General features: G+C 59.0%; 3 protein-coding genes across 3 annotated transcripts; 1 reads left to right on the forward strand and 2 right to left on the reverse strand.

The window, feature by feature from the left end:
• Window positions 1–1,090: 1,090 nt before the first annotated feature.
• AAAS (aladin WD repeat nucleoporin) lies at window positions 1,091–11,332 on the forward strand. The gene is made up of 16 exons (XM_062203605.1): window positions 1,091–1,365; window positions 1,949–2,076; window positions 6,254–6,309; window positions 6,708–6,799; window positions 6,898–6,944; window positions 7,162–7,260; window positions 7,490–7,633; window positions 9,467–9,587; window positions 9,797–9,921; window positions 10,022–10,082; window positions 10,218–10,308; window positions 10,425–10,518; window positions 10,602–10,669; window positions 10,757–10,838; window positions 10,917–11,001; window positions 11,087–11,332. The coding sequence occupies exons 1-16, from the start codon at window positions 1,243–1,245 to the stop codon at window positions 11,309–11,311; spliced, it is 1,641 nt and encodes a 546-aa protein (XP_062059589.1). The 5' UTR covers window positions 1,091–1,242; the 3' UTR covers window positions 11,312–11,332.
• A 185-nt stretch (window positions 11,333–11,517) lies between these two features.
• MYG1 (MYG1 exonuclease) lies at window positions 11,518–16,933 on the reverse strand. The gene is made up of 7 exons (XM_062203606.1): window positions 16,704–16,933; window positions 16,483–16,595; window positions 14,157–14,316; window positions 12,384–12,536; window positions 12,127–12,249; window positions 11,863–12,044; window positions 11,518–11,735 (listed from the first exon to the last, which is right to left on the reverse strand). Exons 1-7 carry the CDS (start codon window positions 16,908–16,910, stop codon window positions 11,537–11,539), a joined length of 1,137 nt encoding a protein of 378 aa, XP_062059590.1. The 5' UTR covers window positions 16,911–16,933; the 3' UTR covers window positions 11,518–11,536.
• A 375-nt stretch (window positions 16,934–17,308) lies between these two features.
• Window positions 17,309–20,921, reverse strand: PFDN5 (prefoldin subunit 5). Its single transcript, XM_062202167.1, has 6 exons — window positions 20,803–20,921; window positions 20,524–20,626; window positions 20,331–20,362; window positions 18,132–18,206; window positions 17,944–18,049; window positions 17,309–17,447 (listed from the first exon to the last, which is right to left on the reverse strand). The coding sequence occupies exons 1-6, from the start codon at window positions 20,872–20,874 to the stop codon at window positions 17,371–17,373; spliced, it is 465 nt and encodes a 154-aa protein (XP_062058151.1). The 5' UTR covers window positions 20,875–20,921; the 3' UTR covers window positions 17,309–17,370.
• Between the last annotated feature and the right edge of the window lie 1,312 nt (window positions 20,922–22,233).

Consider the following 22,233-nt stretch of genomic DNA (forward strand, 5'->3'; position numbering starts at 1 on the left):
GGAGACAGAGAGAGATCTTCCATCTGCTGGTTCACTTTTCAAATGGCTTCAATGGCAAGGCAGAGGCCAGGAGCCTAAAACTTCATCCAGGTCTCCCACATGGGTGGCAGGGACCCAAGTACTTGAGCCATTCTCTGCTGCCTTCCTGAATGCAAATGAACTAGCAGCGAACTGGATTGGAAGTGGAACAGCCCAGAACCTGAAGCTGCTTTGCCAAATGCCAGTCCTCCCAATCTCACCAAAAACAAAAAAGATGTATTTAATCCATTTGACAGCAGAGTGACAGAAAGAGAGAGAGAGACAGAGACTTTCCATTCGTTGGTTTACTCCCCAGATGGCTGCAATGGGCCAGGCTGAAGCCAGGAGCCAAGACCTCCATCCAGGTTTCCTACTCCAGCGCTTGCGGCACTGCAGGGAGCTGGATTGGAAGCAGAGGAGCTGGGACTTGAACCAGGCCCTCCCACATGGGGTGTGGACATCCAAGCAGCAGCGTAATCCCGGGCTCCACACCCCTCACTTTTATTCCTGAGTCAGATCGCCTGGGCTGAGTAATCCAGGAACAATCTGTGTGCCTGACGTCCCGAAGGTGCGGTAAATAAGCCCCTAGAAAACGTTATTGTCTTCCACCTCTCTCCAAGTCCCCTTCCAGGCCGCCTAGGTCCCCTAGGTCCCGGCGGGTGCAGCGCTGGCCTTCCCGAGGTCCCCCCTCTGACTTTCTTCTGGAGGCATCTCCCTCGGCGTTCCAGCCTGCTCTCTCTGACACCGCCTGTGTTTTCCTTGGGTCCAGCCACAGCCCTGGGAGGGCTTAATTAGGTACTTTCCTGAACCTGGCTTATTTTGGGCTTTCCGAGCTCTGAGAAAGTGAGTGGGAGACGGTGTTGGGGAATTCGGAGTTGGAAAAAAAACAGTAGTCTCAAAGCATTTAAAACACACACACACACACCCCAAAATCCATCCGGCCCTTAAGCCAGGGTTGGCCTTGCGGACGTGTCCGTGCTACTCCCCCTCCTGCCGCTAGGAGGCGCGCGAGGAAGCTCCGGAAGTCCGTTCTGAGACCGCGCACGCGTCCTTCTTCCTCGTTGCTCTTCGCTTCACTTCCGTTTAGCTTCGCGGCGCCGTTTGTCCTGTCCTGCTATCCGTCCGCATACGAATCTAGCCCGGGAACTGAGTCAGAGAGCAGCGTGGTGTCCGCGGCCACCAGCCGGGCGCTTGCCCGCTGCACGCGTCCTCGGGACTGGCAAGATGTGCTCCTTGGGGTTATTCCCTCCGCCGCCGCCTGTGGGCCAAGTCACCCTATATGAGCACAATAACGAGCTGGTGACGGGCAGCAGCTACGAGAGCCCGCCTCCCGACTTCCGGGGCCAGGTGGCTTGGGCGAGGAAGGAGGGGGCCTGAGGCATGGGGGCGGGGTCAGTGAGAACTGGGGAAGGGTCGCCGCGTGGTGAGGGCGGGGTGGCAGAGCCTGGGCGACTGGAAGCGCCTGGGCCGGTGGGGTGGGAGGCTGGACGGGCTGGGATGTGTCTTAGGGTTGGGGTTAAGGGATGCTGAGTAGCAGGGGGCGGACCTGGAGGGGGTGGGGAGTGCAAGCGAGTCTAGGGACAGAGAGGGGGCAGCGCTATTAAAAAGTTGGAGGTAGTGTCCGGGAGAACTGGGAAGACCCAGCTTTGCCCTCCCGCCGTGTTTCTGGGGCGTTATTGACGTTAGGCCAGAGGCTGCGTCAGTGTGAACCGGTTGCATCGGAGCAACCGTGGGAAACGGTGTCCTGGTTCTACAGATCAAGGAGCCGTTTGCTTCCCATTCTCTTAAGTGTTAAGATTGTGGAAGTGGGAGGCGGTTTGGAGCCTCTTAGCCGTAACTCCCACCACCCCCCCCCTCCCAGCCCGCATCCCCCCATAGGCTGGGGATGCCTCTGACTCACAGCCACACCCCTCACTTCTTTGGTCTGTAGTGGATCAATCTTCCCGTCCTACATCTGACCAAGGACCCCCTCAAGACCCCTGGGAGGCTAGACCATGGCACGAGGACTGCCTTCATCCATCACCGGGAGCAAGTGTGGAAAAGATGCATCAACGCGTGGTGAGGTCACGGCCGTGGGTCCCGGGGGGACCGTGGTCACCACCCCCTGCTTCGGGCTGCTCTACAGGAGGCCGCTTTATTCAGGCCCTCTCCATCACATGGCACAGCGAGCGGTCAGGTCTCACTGTGGAACCCAAGCCTGTGGCACATCAGTTCCATTTGCTCTCTAATGGCTCCCCTGGTTTTCTGGTTGGATCTTTTTTTTTTTTTTTTTTTTTTTTTAAGATTTATTTATCTATGTGAAAGGCAGAGTTACAGAGAGGCAGAGAGAGAGATAGAGAGAGGTCTTCCATCCACTGGTTCACTCTCCAGATGGCCCCATCAGCTTTGCTGATTGGAAGCCAGGAGCTTCTTCTGGGTCTCCTACGTGGGTGCAGGGGCCCAAGGACTTGGGCCATCTTCTACTGCTTTCCCAGGCCATAGCAGAGAGCTGGATTGGAAGTGGAGCAGCCAGGACTGGAACTGGTGCCCATATGGGATGCCAGCGCTGCAGGCGGCGGTTTTACCTGCTATGCCACAGCGCTGGCCCCTTCTGGTTAGATCTTGTGAACCAGCTCCCCTCCCCTACCTACCTGGTGTTAGTGCCACTTCTGAGCTTTTGTCTGAAGCTCTGCAGAGTTAGCTCTGAGGTTGCATTGAGTCATCTCACTCATTATGCACCTGCAGGAGTGGAGCTGCGCTGCCGGAGTTGTCTTCTGGCTCTGCCACTTTGAGCTCTGTGACCACAGGCAAGCCACTTAATCACTCTGTCCCCCGGTTTCCTTGTCTGTGAAATGGAGCCTGGCTTCTTACCGCGATGATTACTTGAATTGACAGGTGCAATGCACTTAGTACCTAAGTTCGTGGGTTTGCTGTTGTTACTGTTACCTGGGAGATGAATTCCTAGGTATGTTCATTTCGTGAGCTAGTGCCAAATAGTCTTCTAATGAAGTTGTACACATGCACATATATGGGCCCACCAGCAACATAAGATGGTGTTTCCCTGCTCACATCCTGTTGGTCTGTGATGCTCAGTGTCTCAACACAGTTTAATTTGCATGTCTCTCTGGGAGTGAAGCAGAACAGGAGGTCACTGGCTGCAGATTCCTCCCGTCTGTCTCACCTTTGACCTTTCTTTTTTTTCTTCCTTCCGTTGGTTCACCCCCCAAATGGCTGCTACGGCCAGCGTGCTGCGCCAATCCAAAGCCAGAAGCCAGGCGCCTCCCCCTGGTTTCCCATGCGGGCGCAGGGCCCAACCACCTGGGCCATCCTCCACTGCCTTCCCAGGCCACAGCAGAGAGCTGGACTGGAAGAGGAGCAACCGGGAACCGGGATTAGATCCCAGGGTGCCGGTGCTGCAGGCGGAGGATTAGCCTAGTGAGCCGCGGCGCTGGCCTCACCTTTCTGACTGCATCTTTGCAGCTTTCTCAATGGCTCCTCTTTCTGATGGCCCTTAAGTGTTGGCGTTCCCAGGGTTGGATTTCCAGCTGATAACACCAAACCTGGGCGTGCACTCGTGCTTGGGCCCTCCCCCACTGCTTTCCCAGGTGCATTAGCAGGGAGCTGGATCGGAAGTGGAGCAGCCAAGACTCGAACCAGCGCCCATATGGGATACTGACGTCCCAGGTGGTGGCTTAACCTGCTGCGCCACAGCGCTGGTCTCCTTGGCGTTCACTTGTTTGCCACCGCTTGGCTATTCCACTGACATCACACATTCTGCATGTTCCCACGTAGTCTTCATTTCTTTCTCCAAACCTGCTTCTTTCTGGGGGTTTTCAAGGAACAGTTGTATCACTCGCTGAGGAGCAAGTCTTCGAGTCCCACAGACGAATGAATCCTGCTGCTTGCTCTCTGGGACGTGCTAATTGTATTAAGCTCTGCACGCCTCTGTCCTCTCATCTGAAAACACCATGGTAATGACATGTCTAGAATAGGGTAGGGCTGTGCCTGAGTCAGGTCAGGGAAGCACCTAGCCCAGCGCCTGTCTGTAAGCTGTTCGATGATACAGGTACTACCTGGGGTTAGTTACGACCTGGGGTTTCTCTGGATGTTCGCATTCCCATGGTGACAGCTACTTAGTCTTCAGATCTTGTCCCTTCTGCTTCCCGAATCTCCAGCTGTCTCCCTGTTTCCATGCCCACTTGTTCAGGACACTTGTGCACCTGTTTCCATGCCCGCTAGTTCAGGACACTTGTGCATTTTTTTCTGCATTCCTCAAGTAGCCTCTTCACTGATTCCTTTTTCTCTGTTCTTACCCCCTAATCTATAGCCAGACTGATTTTTTTTTTTTTTAAGATTTATTTATCTATTTGAAAGGCAGAGTTAGAGAGAGGCAGAGAGAGGTCTTCCATCTGATAGTTCTCTCTCCAGATGGCCACAACGGTCGGAGCTGTGCTAATCTGAAGCCAGGAGCCAGGAGCTTCCTCCGGGTCTGCCACACAGGTGCAGGAGACCAAGGACTTGGGCCATCTTCTACTGCTTTCTCAGGCCATAGCAGAGAGCTGGATCGGATGTGGAATGCCAGGACTCGAACCAGTGCCCATATAGGATACTGGCTCTGCAGGAGGCAGCTTTACCCTCTATGCCACGTCACCAGCCCCCGTGTTGATTTTTCTGAAATGCTAACGTGACTACCTTATTCCTCTGCTTAAAACCCTTCCAAAAGAGTGGGCATTGTGGCTCAGAGGGTTAAGCCACACCCTGGGATGCACGCGTCATCCCATATGGGCACTGGTTTGAGTCCCAGCTACGGTGCTTCCGATCCAGCTCCCTGCTGATGTGCCTGGAAAGGCAGTAGAAGATGACCCAAGTGCTTGGGTCCCTGCACCCCTGTGGGAGTCCTGGATGGAGTTCTGGGCTCTTGGCTTTCGCCTGGCGCTGGTGGGCATTTGGGGAGGGAACTAGTGGAGAGAATCTCTCTCTTTCTCTCTCTCTCTCTCTCTTTTTGTTCTCCCTTTCAAGTAGATAAATATTAAAGAACTCTTGAAAAACAGCAAGCCCTTCTGCAGCTGTCTGTTGGCTGTCGTAGAGCAAGTCCTGGCTTCCTGACCTGATCACAAAGCCCCCAAGGACCTGTGAGCCTCACACAGCTCGTCTGGGAGTGGCCAGGGTGCTGTCAGGAGATCAGCAAGACAAGTAAACGGAGTAGTAGTGTATAAGGCTGGCTCATGAGATGGGAACACCTTTTATTATTTGTTTTTAAAGATTTATTTATTTTGAAAGTCAGAAGTAGAAACACACACACATACACACACAGATCTTCTATCCACTGGTTCCTTTCCAGATGGCCACAATGGCCAGTGCTGGGACTGGTGTTTGATCTATGAATCCCATGTGGATAGCAGGGGCCCAAGCACTTGGGCCACCTTCTGCTTTTCCCAGGTGCACTAGCAGGGAGCTGGATCAGAAGTGGAGCAGCTGGGAACTGAACTGGTGCCCATATGGGAAGCTGGCACTGCAGGCAGTGGCTTAACCTGCTGCGCCATGATGCCAGGCATCATATGAAAGGCAGAGTTAGAGAGAGAGAGCACGAGCGCTTCCATCTACTGGTTCACTCCCCAAATGGCTGCAAAGGCAGGGGCTGGGCCAGGCTGAAGCAAGGAGCCAGGAGCTTCTTCTGGGTCTCCCAAATGGGTGCAGGGGCCTAAGGACTTGGGCCAGCCTCTGCTGCTTTCTCAGGTGCACTAGCAGGAAGCTGGATTGGAAATGGAGCACCTGGGACTCCAGCCAGCACCTGTATGGGATGCCAGCACTGCAGGTGGCTGCTGAACCTATTGCACCGTAGTGCTGGCCCTAGTACCTTTAGATATTATTTTTTTAAAGATTTACTTATGCAGAGGCAGTTCACCCCCAAAATGCTGCAATGGCTGGACCTGCATGGGTCTGAAGCCAGGAGCCAGGAGCTTCTTCCAGGTCTCCCACATGGGTGAAGGGGCCCAGGGACTTGGGCCATCTTCTACTGCTTTCCCAGGCCATAGCAGAGAGCTGGATCAGAAGTGGAGCAGTCGGGACTCAAACTGGTGCCCATATGGGATGCTGGTGGCGGCTGGTGGTGGCTTTACCTGCTACGCCACAGCACTGGCCCCAGCACCTTTATTTCTAATGCATGTTTATGAATGAATGCATGAGTGAATGGCAGTTGTAAAGAAGGGCTGATGGGATCGGGCTGATCTCACTCACAGCTTCCTCTCCCTGCCAGGCGCGACGTGGGCCTTTTTGGGGTGCTGAATGAAATTGCAAACTCAGAGGAAGAGGGTGAGGTTTTGTGCAGTGCTCCCTGGCTTTGCCCTTGTTTATTCCCTCTCTCCATTCTTGAATCTCACTCCAGCACCCCCGGCCCAGCCTTGAACCTCACCCCAGCCCCCACTCCGGCCCAGCCTTGAACCTCACCCCAGCCCCCACTCCGGCCCAGCCTTGAACCTCACCCCAGCCCCCACTCCGGCCCAGCCTTGAACCTCACCCTAGCACCCAGCAGCTTTCCCTTTAGCCCTGTTTTCCCCTCCTCCTCCTCACCCAGGGCTCCCTGAGGGCGGAGTCCAGAGCACTTGCTGGGCAGGGGGCTGTGGGGGCACTCGGCTGCGCTCCCACCTAAGGGGGTGCCCGCCGCTGGCGCTGTGAGTGGCGCGGTCACAGCTGCTTCCTCCACCCTGCAGTGTTCGAGTGGGTGAAGACAGCATCCAGTTGGGCCCTGGCGCTCTGCCGCTGGGCCTCCTCCCTGCACGGGTCCCTGTTCCCCCACCTGTCGGTACGTGCCCACCCCACCCACTCACCCTGGGCTTGGGTGGGAAGGTGGGGGAGGGTGGCAGCGGCCCAGCGCATCCTCCATCTGCTCTATTCTTGCAGCTCAGGAGTGAAGATCTGATTGCCGAATTTGCCCAGGTTACAAACTGGTGAGTGCACAGGCCCTTGGAACTTCTCGTGGGGAGAGGGAGGTCGGGGCACAGACTCCTCCCGCTGCATTCTGGCTGCTCCACGCGGTTCACTCCTGCCTCCCTCCTCCCAAAACGAATAAAAGTTGGAAAACCCTGTCCCCTCACGTGAAGGGATCAGCTTTGGGGCTGGGGTGGGGGCGGGGCAGGTTCGAGTCTTCACGCTCCCCCGTGGCAGGTCCAGCTGCTGCTTGCGGGTCTTTGCGTGGCACCCCCACACCAACAAGTTTGCCGTGGCCCTGCTGGATGACTCGATTCGTGTGTACAATGCCAACAGGTGTGTGTGGGGGGAGGGCGTGCACCTCCCAGCCGTGGCCCCGGGGAGGGGGGCCTGCAGTCCCTGAGCCTGGTCCCCAGGGCTCCTTCCAGAACGGGGGTCCGGGAAGCCCTGTAGGTGGATTTGTCCCCCTTCTAGCTCTCCAGCAGTGGTGGTGGGGGGGGGGGTCGGTTTCTCTTCTGTGACCATACTTGGGTCTCCTGAGCTGTAGCGTCCCCTTTTAACTCAGCACTATAGTCCCCTCCCTGAAGCACCGGCTGCAGCGGAACGTGGCGGCCCTGGCTTGGAAGCCCCTCAGTGCCTCCGTGCTGGCCGTGGCCTGCCAGAGCTGCATCCTCATCTGGACGCTGGACCCTACCTCCTTGTCTACCCGGTGAGCCCCGCCCAGCACCGTGGCCTGGGGTGAGGCCGCGCCGGGAGCAGTGGAGGGTGGTGAGGGGTCCGGAACGGTGTCCTCGGTCCTCAGCGCTTGTCCCAGGGCTGTCGGGGAAGCAGAGCTGAGGCCAGGCTGGGCTGCTGGGAGAGCTCCAGTGAGGGGGAAGGGATGGGCCGGGGGCTCCTGGGACCCTGGCATAGAAAGCGGACCGGGACAGGGAATGACACGGATGAGGGCAGAGACCAGAGAACCGGGAAGAATCCCCAGGAGACAGACTGAAAATGAAGTGGCCACTGTGGCCATCTGGGGAGTGACCCAGGGGATGGAGGAGCTCTCGCTTTGTGTCTTTTCTCTCTCTTAACTGTGGCTTTCAAATGAAGAAATATTTAAAAAAAAAAAAAAAAAAAAAAAAGACAGCCTTGGCAACTGTAGCTAGTTGCTTCCTTTTGTTGGTTCACCTCCCAAATGGCCGCTACGGCCGGCGCTGTGCCTATCCGAAGCCAAGAGCCAGGCGCTTCCTCCTGGTCTCCCATGTGGGTGCAGGGCCCAAGCACTTGGGCCACAGCAGAGAGCTGGACTGGAAGAGGAGCAACCGGGACTAGTACCTGGTGCCCCAACCGGGACTAGAACCCAGGGTGCCGATGCGGCAAGTGGAGGATTAGCCAAGTGAGCCACGGCACCAGCCAACTTTTTTTCTTTTCAAAAGATTTATTTATTTATTTGAGTTTCAGAGAGGCAGAGGCAGAAAGAGAGGGGGTCTTCCATCCGCTGGTTCAATCCCTAAATGACTGCAACGGCTGGAGCTGCACTGATACAAAGCCAGGAGCCGGGAGCTTCTTCTGGGTCTCCCACACGGGTGCAGGGGCCCAAGCACTTGGGCCATCTTCTGCTGCTTTCCCAGGCCATAACAGAGAGCTGGATCGGAAGTGGAGCAGCCAGGACTCGAACCAGCGCCCATATGGGATGCTGGCACTGTAGGCAGTGGCTTAACCAGCTATGCGACAGCCGTGGCCCCAGTTTGTTGACATTTTACAGAACAATCTGTTCTATATACATAATGGCATACAGCTGTGGGAAATTATTTTTATAGAATTTTAAAATATTTTTTATGACAATCTAATAGCCATTTGTGCAGGCATGACCAAATAAACTCCAGTTCATAGACCCAGGGAAATATAGCGGAGCCACTGAAAAGCAGAGGGATCTCTGTGAACGGACCTGATGAGATTGGCTATAAAAGTGCCAGGCATTGTTGTCTGTCAGCCGCCCAGGGCCTCACAGGCGCCAGGGGCCGTTACAGTTAGGTGGGAAGTGGAGAGAGAGGGTAGCGTTCAACGACGTAGCTCTGGAAACCCAAAGCTAAGGAAGCCTCAGCGGGCACCCATGGGTGGCCCCCAGCCCAGTGGGGGCAGGTCTGTCGTGTGTTCATCCTATGTGGAACACACAGGGTGGGCAGGGCAGAGAGGCTGAGCTGGGGATGCCAGCTAACGGCTGAGAGAGGAGAGTGCAGGAGGCTGGGCCTGTCCGGCTGGGCAGAGGGCTGGCTGCTGGGAGCAGGGCGCTCCCCAGGGAGGCGCCTCTGAGCTCCGCTGCCCCTGGGGCCTGTGGCCGGTGCTGCACCTCACCCGTCCCCGGTGGACCCGCTGAAGGTGGCTGTCCTTCCTGCTTTTTTTTTTAACTTCTTATAACTTATTCCCATGATCCTTACTGCTCCTTGCTAACCTGGGTTTGCACTCACTGGAGCCATGGGTAGAGAGGCTTTAGGCTCCAGTGGGAGCTGCAGGCCTTTCCTGTCGTCCTCTGACTCGACGCGTCCGTCGTCCCTGGCAGACCGTCTTCCGGCTGCGCCCAGGTGCTGTCTCACCCCGGGCACACGCCTGTCACCAGCCTGGCCTGGGCCCCCAGCGGGGGGCGGCTGCTCTCTGCTTCCCCTGTGGACGCTGCCATCCTGGTGAGTGGGTCCCTGCTTCCTTCGCTTGCTGGAGGACAGTGTGGGGGAGGGGCGGGGTCCTTGTCCCTTCAGCTCTGAACCCATCCAGAGGCCGGCTGGGCAAACACACCTGTGTCTGCGCGTCTCCCAGCCCCTCCCGGTCCTGTGCACCCTAGAGCGCAGGCTCCCTGCTGAGGGTGCTGGTTTTCTCCGCCCGCCACCACCCCTAGGTGTGGGACGTCTCCACAGAGACCTGCGTCCCCCTTCCCTGGTTTCGAGGCGGTGGGGTTACCTACCTGCTCTGGTCCCCCGACGGCAGCAAGGTCCTGGCGACCACGCCCTCAGCTGTCTTCCGGTGAGTGGGAGAAGGGCAGCGGGGGAACTCAGCCCCTTCGGTCAGGCTGGGCCTCGCAGCGCCGAGCCCCTGAGCTGTCCTTTGCCTCTCTGTGGCTCAGAGTGTGGGAGGCCCAGATGTGGACTTGTGAGAGGTGGCCCACCCTCTCGGGGCGCTGTCAGGTAAGAGGGAGGGGGCTCTGGGGAGCCGGGGCTGGGACGGGGGGAGGGCAACACCACGGGGTCTGACTCCCTCACCTGCCCCCCCATACCTCTACTGTTCCCCGGGCCTCCCCCTCTCCACCTCCCTGCCCCCAGACCGGCTGCTGGAGCCCCGATGGAAACCGCCTGCTGTTCACCGTCCTGGGGGAGCCGCTCATTTACTCCCTGTCTTTCCCTGAACACGGTGGTGAGTCAGGGCTGGGGGGCAGAGGGAGGCAGCGCCTGCTGGGAGGGCTAAAGGGAACGGGAGATCTCCCAGGTGCCCGTGCCGAGCCAGAGGGGGCGCTGTGCTCCTGCCCGCAGGCGAGGGAAAGGGTGGCGTTGGAGGTGCCAAATCCGCGGCCATAGTGGCAGATCTCTCCGAGACGACCATCCAGACCCCGGCGGGGGAGCAGAGGTGCGTGCGTGGCACGGGGACCGGCAGCGAGAGGAAGGCGGGCGGGAGCCCCGGGCTTCCCTAACGCCTGTCCTGGCCTGCAGGCTCGGCGGAGAGGCCCACTCCATGGTCTGGGACCCCAGCGGGGAGCGTCTGGCTGTGCTCATGAAAGGTAGATAGCGAGGCGGCGGCTCGGGGGGTGCCTGCCACGGGACTCGGCCTCCAGGGCTTCCCCTATCCCCGGCTCCATTTCCTTCAGGAAACCCACGGGTGCAGGACGGCACACCAGTCATTCTTCTTTTTCGCACGCGGAACAGCCCTGTGTTTGAGCTGCTGCCCTGGTAAGTGCCGGCAGGCCCGCGGGTCAGCCTCCCCGGGACACGCAGGCCCACGCTCGGCCCCTCTGCTTCCTTCCCCAGTGGCATCGTCCAGGGGGAGCCGGGCGCCCAGGCACAGCTCATCGCCTTCCACCCTTCCTTCAGCAAAGGGGCCCTGCTCAGTGTGGTGAGTGCCCTGGGTGGGCAGGCCAGACGCCCCACCGCAGCACCGTGTGGCGTCGGCCTGAGGCTTTCGTCTCCCTACTCTGCAGTGCTGGTCCACAGGCCGGATCGCCCACATCCCCCTCTACTTCGTCAATGCTCAGTTCCCGCGCTTCAGCCCAGTGCTCGGCAGGGCCCAGGAGCCCCCCGCTGGAGGCGGACGCGCCGTTCACGACGTGGCCCTCTTTACGGAGACCTCCCCGACCTCTGCCCCTTGGGACCCTCTCCCGGGGCCGCCACCTGCTCGGACCCACTCCCCTCAACTCCACCTGTAACGATAAAACTGTTTCCACTCAGTCACCAGGCTGTCTTTCCCAGGGAGTTGCATGGGGTGGGGCGTGGACTTTAAGAGCCTGCTGTCACTTGTGACTCTGGGCGAATTATTTTACCCCTGGAACTCAAGTCAGAAAGCAGCACAGAGCGGTGGGTGTGAGGAAGACCTAGCACGCACAGTGTAGGGCAGTGATCGGTCAAGGCTGGGTCCATATGGGATACAAGTTTTATTCGACTGGGGGACTTGTGGGAGGCGCAGGTGCTGGGCGCTGGGCCAGGGTGGCACGGGCCATGCTCAAGGCGCCCTCTCGGGTGCGGTGCCCACCAATGAAGCCACTGGCGTGGACGAAGATGCAGCCAGGGATACCACTGACTTGGTCCAGGGCCTCGTCCCGAAGTCCCCGCCACGGCTCTGGCAGGGGCAGCCTGCGAGTGGGCAGAGAGGGAGCAGGTGAGAGCGCACGGAGGCCTGGGGGACCATGAGAGGGGTACAGAGCAGAGGTCCAGGCTGGGACAGGCCTGATGGTCTGCCAGGGGTCCCCTGGGGCCTCACCGGCTTTGGAATGAGTGGGGCTCCTTGGGCACACACTGTACCCGCCACTGTCCCGCCTGGTCAGTGTAGATGACAAAGGCGATGGCTACAGGTGGGCACAGCGTGGACTCCAGGTGGTAGAGATGTTCCTTCCAGGGGCATCCGCCTTTGGCCAGTTCCACTATCTCCCCACTGGGGTCCACCTGCAAGGAAGCCGGGGCGTGGGCTCCTGCTGACCAGCAGCCATGGGTCCGTGAGTCACAGTGTTTCTCCCCAGGCGTGTACCTGGAGTCGCTGGGCCAGGGCCTCTTCCACCAGGGCCCGGGCAGGCAGCCAGCTGTGCTGGTAGAAGTCCAGCCTCTGCAGGAACTCCTCCCGGACCAGATCCATGGCGCGCTGGAACCCCGCCTGGAACGGTGGGAACCGCAGCGGAGGTGCCGGCCCCAGCTCCAAGCCTCGCGGGGGCTCAGGCGCCAGGGTTCCCATCCCGGATGCTCAAGGGCCTTGCCCGGCTTGGGCTCTGCCCCGAGGACCCTCCTTACCTCCGTGTCTTGGTTGGGCTGGTTCCAGGTGGGATTCAGCCGAGCCACCCGGGCACTCAGGGTAGTGGTCAGTGCATATCGGGGTTCCCCCTCATCCCACTGCGCGATCCCGTTGTCCACTGCGTCCACCTCCTCCACGAAGTTCTCGTACATCTACGGCGACAGCAGGGGGAGGGCTCGTGAAGATGACATGGCTGTGAGGCCTAGGTTTCCGGGACGGCCGCAGTGGGTCACGAAGCCTCCTGCTGGCATAGCCAGGGAGGGAGCTGTGGAGTCTGGGGCAGAGCGCTCAAGGTGCTGGGACAGGAATCGAGACCGCCTGGTGTTCAGTCCACTGTACCACGCCCAGGCCGAGGGCAGAGAGTGGAGGCAGAAGGTGGCTGCCGGCTCCCACAGGACAGGTCTCAAGTTCTGGAGGGGTTTGGTGGGCGCAGATCCCCGTGACTGAGGGAGGCAAGGTCACTACTTGGGGGCCCCGCAAATGAACTGCAGAAGGCTCTGGCCAAGACAAGCCCTGCAGGAGAAAGGACGCTAGTCTGGACGTCCAGAGCCGGGGGCGGCGCTGTGGCTCCTGCTCTTACTTATAAACAGATCTTCCAATCATGGGCGCATTCCCTAAATGGGCTGGGTCAGATTGAAGCCAGGAGCCAGGAACTCCATCCAGGTCTTCTGTGTGGATGACAGGGGCCCAAGCACTTGGGCCATCATCTACTGCCTTCCCAGGTGCGTTAGCAGGGAGCTGGACCAGAAGGGCAACAGCCGGGACTTGAACCGGCACTCCGACATGGGATTCTGCCCTCACTAGTGCTGGCCCTCTGCGCTCCTGGGCCTGAAGAAAAGCTAAATCATTCCAAGAGTTTTGGATGTGTTTTATGCACACCTGCCCCACAAGAAGGCCCACGTCCACCCTACGTGTGGCATAACAGACCAAGCGCAGTATCCGGGGAGGGGGCCAGGAGCTCCACTGGGCATTGCACCTGTGTCCGGACCCCAGCTTGATGCTTGGCTAACACATGGTGCAAGGGCCTGGGCCTTGTAGCACGGCGGGTTACATCCTGCATCCCACAGTGGTGTGCCGGTTTTTCCGTCTTAGCTACCTGCCCATGTGCCTGGGAGGTACCTGGGCCCCAGCTGTAAATATGGGAGATCTTGGCTCCTGGCTTTGGCCTGGCCCAGCCCTGGCTATTGTGAGCATTTGGGGAGTGAACCCGCAGATGGAAGATCTATCTCTACCTTTCCAACAACCTTAGTTGGAAAGCACAAAACTTGACTCTAGTTGGCTAGGAGCCCCGCGGCAGTCTCCGGCACTGTAAAAGCTGGGTATCTGGAAACTCTAACTTCACCTGTTCCCGTGTCTTGGCTTTTGGAGCACACGAAGGCTGTGTCACATGAGGCAGCAGGTGGGGAAGCGGGGGCCTGAGCAGGGCCAGGGAGCCCCGCCTGCAGGGACACTGGTGGAACCTGAAGCTACTCTGGCAATCAAAGCCTTCCCAGCCAGGCTTCCAAACTCCTGTGTCACTGCTGCCCTCAGCCTTCAGGGCAGCCACAGCCTCTGGGTTGGATGTTTCCATCTTTTTCAGGTGTCAAGGAAAAAAAAACCAGCAACAAAACCCCTGGGAAGCGCCGCCTGCTGGCTTCCACAGCCTTTCTCTGTACTATGGATCCACTCCCAGCCCCCCAGGAAGCAGGTGGAGCACGTCCCTGTGGCCAACGCAGCCTGACCGCAGCGGGCAGCGGGGCGAGTGCCGGGCCGCGTCCGTCTCGGGTCCGCACCTTGTCATAGAGGACGCCCACCACGTCGTCATCCTCAGCGGTGCCCAGCAGCTGGGCCAGCAGCTTGTGCCCGAAGTGCAGGTAGACGAGGCCTGCGCTACTCAGCTTGGTCCGCCAGGGCTTCCCGGGGCACAGGGAGCTCATGGTCTCCGTGAAAGACCTGAGGGGCACAGGGAGGCGGGCAGAACTGGAGTAGACACCCGCCGAGGGGCAGGGGCCGGTGCAGGAGCTGGGAGGAAGCCCGTCTGTGAAGGCTTGGGTGTCTCCTCAGGGGCCACCTGGCTTCATCTCCAGTCCCGCATTCATTCCACAGTGGTAGATTCGACGCGAACTGCGTGCCAGGAGAGAGTGAGGCTAAAAACCAAGACCCTGACCTGGCCTTCAGGGTCGCGAGCGAGCGAGCACTCTAGCTACAATTGAACAGGAAGCAGGGAGGGGAGCGCCTGCGGGCCAGTCCCCAAGGCTGGGTTAGCGGGTTTACTGGACAGAGGGGCACAGGAACAAGCATTCCAGGTGAGGGAGCGATGCGGACAGTGGCTGAGACCAGTCCCTCGTGGGCGCTTGGGGGTAGCGAGGAACTGGCCAGAGAGGAAGCCGGGCAGCAGGTCAGCCGCGCTTGGGATGCAGCACACAGCACAAGTACTGAGTCCCTGCCTCCCACGCAGAGCACCTGGCTCCTGGCTCCAGCCTGGCCCAGCCCAGGCAGCTGAAGGAATTTGGGGAGTGAACCAGCAGATGGAAGATCTGTGTCTGTTGCTTTGCTTTTCAGATGAAAAATAAACAAGCATTAAAAAATAAAAAACCGCAGGAGGGCAGTAGGGGCCAGACTACGGAAGGCCTTGGGTGCAGTGTTCTGGACTTTTCCCGTGGGCGCGGGGGAGCTGCTGGAGGGGCGGTAAGTGGGCAGGTGTGTGCCGGAGCTCGGCTGGCGCGGGGGTGACCGCAGTGACACGGTGGGACCCAGGCAGGCCACGACGCGCACTGCAGTGGACAGGGAGAGGGTGCGACAGACGCTAGGGGAGAAGCCAGGGCAGGCATTTCTAAATACCAGTCCAGCTTCGAATCACCCGGGGAGCTCACTGATGCCTGTGTAATGAGTTCTGTTACTAAAGACTGAGTCAATGCTAAATAATATTTGTAAAATATTCACCAGGGATAAAATACAAAACAGTACAACAACTGGCGAGACAGAGTTGGGAAAGAGGCAAAACCGCATGCCCCCCTGATGCAGACAGCTGTGTTAACATACCCAGCAGCACGGGTACGCAGGTGGGCAGCTGTGCGGGCTGAGGGTGCTGCCTGGAATGCCCACCCCCTGTATCGGAGACCCGGGGTTCGAGTCCCGGCTCCACTTCCCACCCAGCGTCCAGCTCACGTGCACCCACCCTGGGAGGCAGCAAGTGACGGGTGACGGCTTGCCTACTGGGTCCCTGCCAGCCACCTGGGAGACCCTGGCTTCAGCCTGACTCACCCCTGGCTGCTCTGAGCTCCTCGGGAGGGAACCTGTGGTTCCGGGAAGGCCTCTGTCTTTCAAAGAAAAATAAAACAAACAACAACAAAACCCAAACAAAAAACCTCAAGGGTGTGGCGAACACAAACTTCCGGCCTTTCTTGCTGCTGGGGACAGGGAAGGCGGTCACAGGGACGGACGTGGAGGTCACGGTAACGTCTCAGCTCTCAGGCTGCGAGGCCAGCTCGTGGCTGTTCATGTTCCGCTAGATATCCTAGGAGCGCTGCACAAACACCAGTGAACCTCTAACACACAAGCAGGACCACGTGCGACAGACAAGTGGTCAGGACGGGCAGGGGCGGCCCTGGGCCGCTCCCAGAGTGGGGCAGGTCCAGCAGCGGCTGGCAGAGTGGCCTGCAGGAGCGAAGGTGGGCCGAGGACCGGCTATTCTGAGCAGCAGCTGCGCAGTGGGCACGCCGGAACAGCAAAGGGCAGAGGAGAGACGTAGAATACCTTCACGGGCCCTCAGGGACAACCACTCTCTTTAATTCTTAAAAAGTTTTAATTAGCTTTTAACAGGTTCAATATGGTTCGCAGACACAATTTCAAGAATGTGATATTGCCTACCCCTCCCCTCTTCGTTTTTCAAAAGACACAGACAGGGACAGACCGACCTGCCACACGGGTGGCAGGGACCCCGACACTCGAGTCGGGGGCCAGCGCTGGGGCTGGAAGCCGAGCACTCCCGAAATGGCAGGGTGGGTGTCCAAGCAGCGCCGTGCCCCTGTGCTCTCAGGACGGCGGCGGCGGCGGCTCGGCTGGAGCGAAGGAAAAAAAGACCGGAAAAAGTAACCGCATGAACGCCCGTGAGCCCACCTCTGGTGATGATCGTATCGGTGTCTCTGCGGGTCGTACTCGCCACCCACGTCCACCACGACGTCACACGAGGCCAGCTTTTCGGGGTCGCGCGTCCGCACGACCTCCGCATCCTGCGGAGAGCACAGCGGTGAGGCGGCGGCCGGGGGTCGCACGGGCACGGGGGGACGCTGGGTCCCCTAGAAGGGGCGGGCCCCAGGGTCGGTGTCGCGGCCCCGCACCTGGTACTCCGGGAGCAGGCGAAGCAAGGCGCACGCCAGCGCCTCGTCGCAGTGGAAGGTGCCGTTGTGCGTTCCGATCCGGGGTGGCGCCATGAGGTTGCGGCGCGGGCGCTTGGGGGCCGAGACGGACTCCGAGCCCAGCATACGGCGCCCGGCTCCGAGGGGCGGCAGCAGCGGGGAGAGACCACGGAGAAGACGGCGGCTCATGCGGCTCCCCGCGCCGGCGGGGGGCGGGGACAGCCGACCCGGAAGAGGAAGCGCCCGCGCGGTTCCGCTTCCGCTCGCCGGCCGTTCCCACGAGCCCGCAGCTCCCCGCCGTGCCTGGGGCGCAGCCTGGCCGGTGAGCCGCTCGCACCTGCTCGTCCGGCTCTGGGGAGCGGCCCACCTCCCACCGCCCCCTCCCATCGCACCACCGGCCCCTCGCTTAATGCAAGAACAGCTCAACATTCTGCCATGGCCAGCACATTTATTAACATTAAACATAAGCCCCTCCCCCCACCCCGCCCCCAGCCAGGCCCCCAAAGTCCTAGGCCCCCAGAGGCACCGCTTGTGCAGGAAGCGCTCAGGCCTTGGCCTTGGCCTGAGCTGCTCCCAGTCCCCAACCCGCCCACCCCAGCCAGGCCCCCAAAGTCCTGGGCCCCCGAGGCACCGCTCCTGCAGGAAGCGCTCAGGCCTTGGCCGTGGCCTGGGCTGCCCCCAGAGCTGTGAGCTGCTGGATCTTCTGGCCCATCATTTCCATGACAGCTGTGGGGAGAAGGCGGGAGTCGGGTGCGGCTGGGGGACCGACTACGGTCGCGATCATGCGACCTCAGACCCCGCGGCCCGTTGTGGGGGCGCGCACTCAACATTTGAGTCCACCGCGTGTGGGTCAGTGCGCCGGTCCCTGGGGTGACAATGGACACTATCGATGCGTGCGGATAACTATAAAGTTCTCGTGTGGCAAAGGCCGCCCCAGTTAGCACAGCTGTCAGTCCTGGCTGGGAGTGAGGAGACCCCGGTCCCAGGGACAAGCCCCTGCCCCTCTCCAGGGGGGTTTGGTTGGTCTGCAGTGGGCGACCCTGCTAGGCAGCCAGGGTTTCAGTTGTCAGCATCCGCTTCTTCGGGCTGTGTGTTCCTTTACCTACACCTCACTCCACCTCCCAGCAGTACCCAAGCCACGACGGGACGGCCTTCCGCGCGGGGATCTGCGGCGGAGGGGGCGCCGCGGCTGTCCACACCGCCAGGGCCGGGCGGGGCTTACCCTGCTTCATGGCGTGCTTCTCCTGCAGAGCCGGCTGGATCTTCTCCATCTGCTTGGTGAGGAAGTCTATCTTCCTCTTGAAGAAGTCTTTGGCATCCTCAGCTGTCTTCAAGACCAGAGGGGAACGAGGGGCTAACCGGAGACCCTAGGCCACATTCTGCGTCTTCCCCCAACCTCCCCCCACTCACCTTCTCCACGTAGTAGCCGGTGCCCACGTCGATGAGCACGTGCTCCACGTCGTGCAGCTTGCCAGGGACGTACATCTGCGAGGCAAGGGTTAAGGGGAACCAGCCCAGCATAAGCCCTGAGTCCCTGTGGGCCAGCTGCTTGGCCTCCTACGGCTTTTTTTTTTTTTTTTTTTTAATTTATTTATTTGAAAGAGTTACAGAGAGAAAGAGATCTATTCACTCCTCAAGTGGCCACAACTACCCACTGGAGCTGCTTCTGGGTCTGCAGGGGCCCAAACACTTGGGCCATCTTCTGCTGCTTTCCCAGGCGCATCAGCAGGGAGCTGGATCAGAAGTGGGCCAGGGCTGGCGCTGTGGTGTAGTGGGGCTAAGCCTCCACCTGCAGTGCCGGCATCCATATGGGTGCTGGTTCAAGTCTCAGCTGTTCCTCTTCCGATCCAGCTCTCTACTGTGGCCTGGGAAAGCAGTAGAAGATGGCCCAAGTGCTTGGGTCCCTGTAGCCACGTGGGAGAGCAGGAAGAAGCTCCTAGCTCCTGGCTTCAGGTTGGTGCAGCTCTGGCTGTTGCAGCCACTGGGGAGTGAACCAGTGGATGGAAGGGCTTTCCAGTCTCTCTGTCTCTCACTCCCTCTGTCTGTAACTCTGCCTCTAAAATAAATAAATGTAAATAAATGCCTTTTTTTTTTTTTAAAGAAGTGGAGCAGCCAGGACTTGAACCAACAAAGGCGGGTGCTGCAGGCCGTGGGTTAATTTGTTGCACCACAGTGCTGGCCCTGACCGTCTTTTTCTTAAAACAAACCACAAGGGGTAAGGACTGAGTAATCTGGAGGCCTTAGAAACATGCCTGAAGGCCAGCGCTGCGGCTCACTAGGCTAATCCTCCGCCTGCAGCGCCAGCACCCCAGGTTCTAGTCCCGGTTGGGGCGCCGGATTCTGTCCGGGTTGCTCCTCTTCCAGGCCAGCTCTCTGCTCTGGCCCAGGAATGCAGTGGAGGATGGCCCAAGTGCTTGGGCCCTGCACCGGCATGGGAGACCAGGAGGAAGTACTCGGCTGCTGGCTTCGGATAGGCGCAGTGTGCCGGCCGTAGCGGCCATTTAGGGGGTGAACCAATGGAAGGAAGACCTTTCTCTCTGTCTCTCTCTAACTCTGCCCGTCAAAAAAAAAAGAAAAAAGAAAAAAGAAAGAAAAGAAAGAAAGAAAAGAAAGAAAGAAAAGAAAAGAAAGAAGTATTCCTGAAGCCCCAAAAGGCAGTGGCCAAGATGCTGGCTCCTTTTGGAGAAAGCTGGCGTGTGCTGGAACTCTAGCCCCGACTCCATCTCCTGCCCTCCAAGCGGTTGTTGTAACTCCTCCCAAGGACTCCTCGGCAAAGACTGGATTTGGTGATGGTCTCCCCCTGCCCTGGAGTGGACCCCGTGAAGAGCCAGCCTCACGTCCCCTCATCGTCCCCCATCACAAAGTGGCTCATGCCCATTCACTGCTACACCACTGTTGCTGTGCCTTACCCCAAACGTCGGCTATGCACCGCAGGTTCACCACTGCCAGAACCTGCTCATTCCAGGTCAACCCCCAGCAGGTGAACCTAACCCAGGCTCCTTAAAGCAGCTGAGGAATGGGCCACGGGGTAAGTGAAATTTAGGGTTAATGAACAGAGCCAACCTCCCTGTTTAATACTAGCAAAAGAAGATCAGCTTTTTCTTCATATTCATGGCCTCAAACAGCGCAGGGGGGGAAACCACAACTCTACATACCCCTTGGCACTGAGAAGGCATGAGCTGGATGTCGACCTGAGCCTACGAAGTGTGTACAACAAGAGCGCTCTCAAAATCATTGGGGGGAGGGGGTAGCCAGTAAAGCCGCTGCCTGCAGTGCCGCATCCCATGTGGGCGCAGGTTTGAGTCCCGGCTGCTCCACTTCCGATCCAGCTCCCTGCTGTGGCCTGGGAAAGCAGTGGAAGATGACCCAAGTCCTTGGGCCCCTGCACCCACGTGGGAGACCCAGAGGAAGCTCCTGGCTTAGGATCGGCACAGCACTGGCCACTGCGGCCAATTGGGCAATTAACCAATGGATGGAAGGCCATTCTCTCTCTGCCTCACTGTAACTCTGCCTTTCAAATTAAAAAAAAAAAAAAAAAATCAAGGGTGAGTTCTGTGTCCGCCCCGCCCCGGGGAGGCGGCGCGGTAGCAATCCCCGTGGAAAGGATACGGAACTTGTCAGTGGGACGAGCAGTTCTTTCCCTGTGAAAGCAATGAAGACAAACAGCGTGGGCAGGCCGGCAGCCGTAAAGGGAGTTCAGAGCCGGGCAGCATGCACAGGGCGCGTGCAGCGGCGCTCAGCGTGCAGCGCCCGGTCCTCTCGCCGCCGCGGTCCCCGCGCTGCCCGCTCCGATGCCGCATACCCTCGTTGCTCTTGTTCAGCACGTTCAGACAGTCCTTGGCTTCCACGTACTTGGTCTGTACCACCTTGAGCTGGGCGATGGACGTGGACAAGAACTCCACCTCCTACACGGGACGGGAAAGCGGGGCCGGCTGAGGACCCGGGGCCGAGAGGGGCGGACCCTGGGAGCCGGGGAAGGGAAACGGCTCAAACTGGAAAGGAACGGGTGGGGGGCGAGCGGCTGCGTGTGGCCGACGGGATGTAGAGCGCGCGAAAGGTGCTGCTCGGGCTCCATCCCCACCTGGTCCAGCTGGTTCTTGAGCATTTCTAGCTGCGGCAGGTTCAGCTCCGTGATGTTGATCGACTGCGCCATGTTGGGACGGAGGAGTAGCCGAGACGAAGCCGGCCGCGTGAGCGACGCTCTAGCCATCTCCTGCGCGTCTCTATGGCCGTGCCCGGCGGCCTCGCTGCGCCGGACGTCTCTATGACCCGCAAGGGAGGGAGGCGCTGGAGCCGCTCAGGTGCGCCTTGTGTTGAGAGTCACGGAATATTCTAAGCCTAGTGCAATAAAGTTGTAGCAAGCCATGATGCCTGTCCTCCAGGAAGTTGAAAATCCTGAAGTGCTCAGGACAGAGCCACAATTCTGTAAGGCAGCGTGTAAATCTAGTGACCGACAGCTGTGTGTGTGGTGGGGGGCAGGTGGTCGGGCCCCTTGTACCTTGTCGGGGAGGAGCATCATGAAAATGGTGCTTGGAGCAGACGCAGGGGAGAGTCTGGAAGTGGAGAGGATGAAAAGCCGCAGTCAGCCAACAAGCATAGCACAAGGTGTCACTCCGTAGCATGTGTTACCTGCGCTAGCTAGATGGAGCCTGGAACGCCATCCTGGTCGGCCTCATTGGGCGCTGGGGCCCAAGTACTTCAGTTATCATCTGCTTCCTTCAGGAAGCTGCATTGGAAATGTAGCGTAGCTGGGACTCAAACCAGGTGCTGTGCTATGAACACATCTTGTTTCCTTGGAGCCCAGAATCCACATGGGTTATTTCCTGGAGTTCCGGCTTACATGTGGGAGTGTGTCCTGGGAGGCCAGGGAATTCCTGATGGGAATTGAATCCAGGCACTCCAAGGTGGGATACACCCATCTGAGCTGCTAGGGCAAATGTGGCATAGCAGGTTAGGCAGCCGCCTACTATGCCAGCATCCCAAATGGGTGCCAGTTTGAGTTCCGGCTGCTCCACTTTTGATCCAGCTCCCTGCTAATGTGCCTGGGAAAGCAGTGGGAGATGGGAAGATAGCCTGAGTCCTCAGGCCCCTGTGTGGGAGACCCAGATGAAGCTCCTAGCTTTGGCCTGGCCAGCCTGGCCATTGTGGTCACCTGGGGAGCGAACCAGATGAGATCTCTCGCTCTCCTCTTTCAAATAAATTAAAACTTTTTTTTGAAGACCTATTTGAGAGGTAAAGGGACAGAGAAAGAAGGTCTTCCACATGGGTGCAGGGGCCCAAGGACTTGGGCCATCTTCTGCTTTCCCAGGCTATAGCAGAGAGCCGGATCAGAAGTGGAGCAGCCGGGACTTGAACCGGCGCCCATATGGGATGCGGGCACCACAGGCAGAGGCTTAACCTACTATACCACAATGATGGCCCCTAAATTAAAAAATCTTAAAAACCTGTCCCTCATAATAGCCCTTTTCTTCAGCTCTGAGGTCCAGCCAGACCTTTCTTCCCAAGTTGTCCC

The sequence above is a fragment of the Lepus europaeus genome, chromosome 10, assembly GCF_033115175.1.
Source record: "Lepus europaeus isolate LE1 chromosome 10, mLepTim1.pri, whole genome shotgun sequence".
Classification (NCBI taxonomy): Eukaryota; Metazoa; Chordata; class Mammalia; order Lagomorpha; family Leporidae; genus Lepus; species Lepus europaeus.

Bases quoted from the DNA above. Each gene is read 5' to 3' on its own strand.
- PFDN5 (XM_062202167.1), bottom strand. From the start codon at position 20,874: ATGGCGCAGTCGATCAACATCACGGAGCTGAACCTGCCGCAGCTAGAA. The intron at 18,207-20,330 runs GTATCCTTTCCA...CTTGCCTCGCAG, and splicing joins TCGTCCCACTGACAAGTTCC to ATGTACGTCCCTGGCAAGCT. The intron at 17,448-17,943 runs GTAAGCCCCGCC...TTCTCCCCACAG, and splicing joins GAAGCACGCCATGAAGCAGG to CTGTCATGGAAATGATGGGC.
- AAAS (XM_062203605.1), top strand. From the start codon at position 1,243: ATGTGCTCCTTGGGGTTATTCCCTCCGCCGCCGCCTGTGGGCCAAGTC. The intron at 6,945-7,161 runs GTGAGTGCACAG...CCCCCGTGGCAG, and splicing joins TTTGCCCAGGTTACAAACTG to GTCCAGCTGCTGCTTGCGGG. The intron at 10,519-10,601 runs GTGCGTGCGTGG...CCTGGCCTGCAG, and splicing joins ACCCCGGCGGGGGAGCAGAG to GCTCGGCGGAGAGGCCCACT.
- MYG1 (XM_062203606.1), bottom strand. From the start codon at position 16,910: ATGAGCCGCCGTCTTCTCCGTGGTCTCTCCCCGCTGCTGCCGCCCCTC. The intron at 12,250-12,383 runs GTAAGGAGGGTC...CCACCGTTCCAG, and splicing joins AGCCCAACCAAGACACGGAG to GCGGGGTTCCAGCGCGCCAT. The intron at 11,736-11,862 runs GTGAGGCCCCAG...GCCCACTCGCAG, and splicing joins CCCCACTCATTCCAAAGCCG to GCTGCCCCTGCCAGAGCCGT.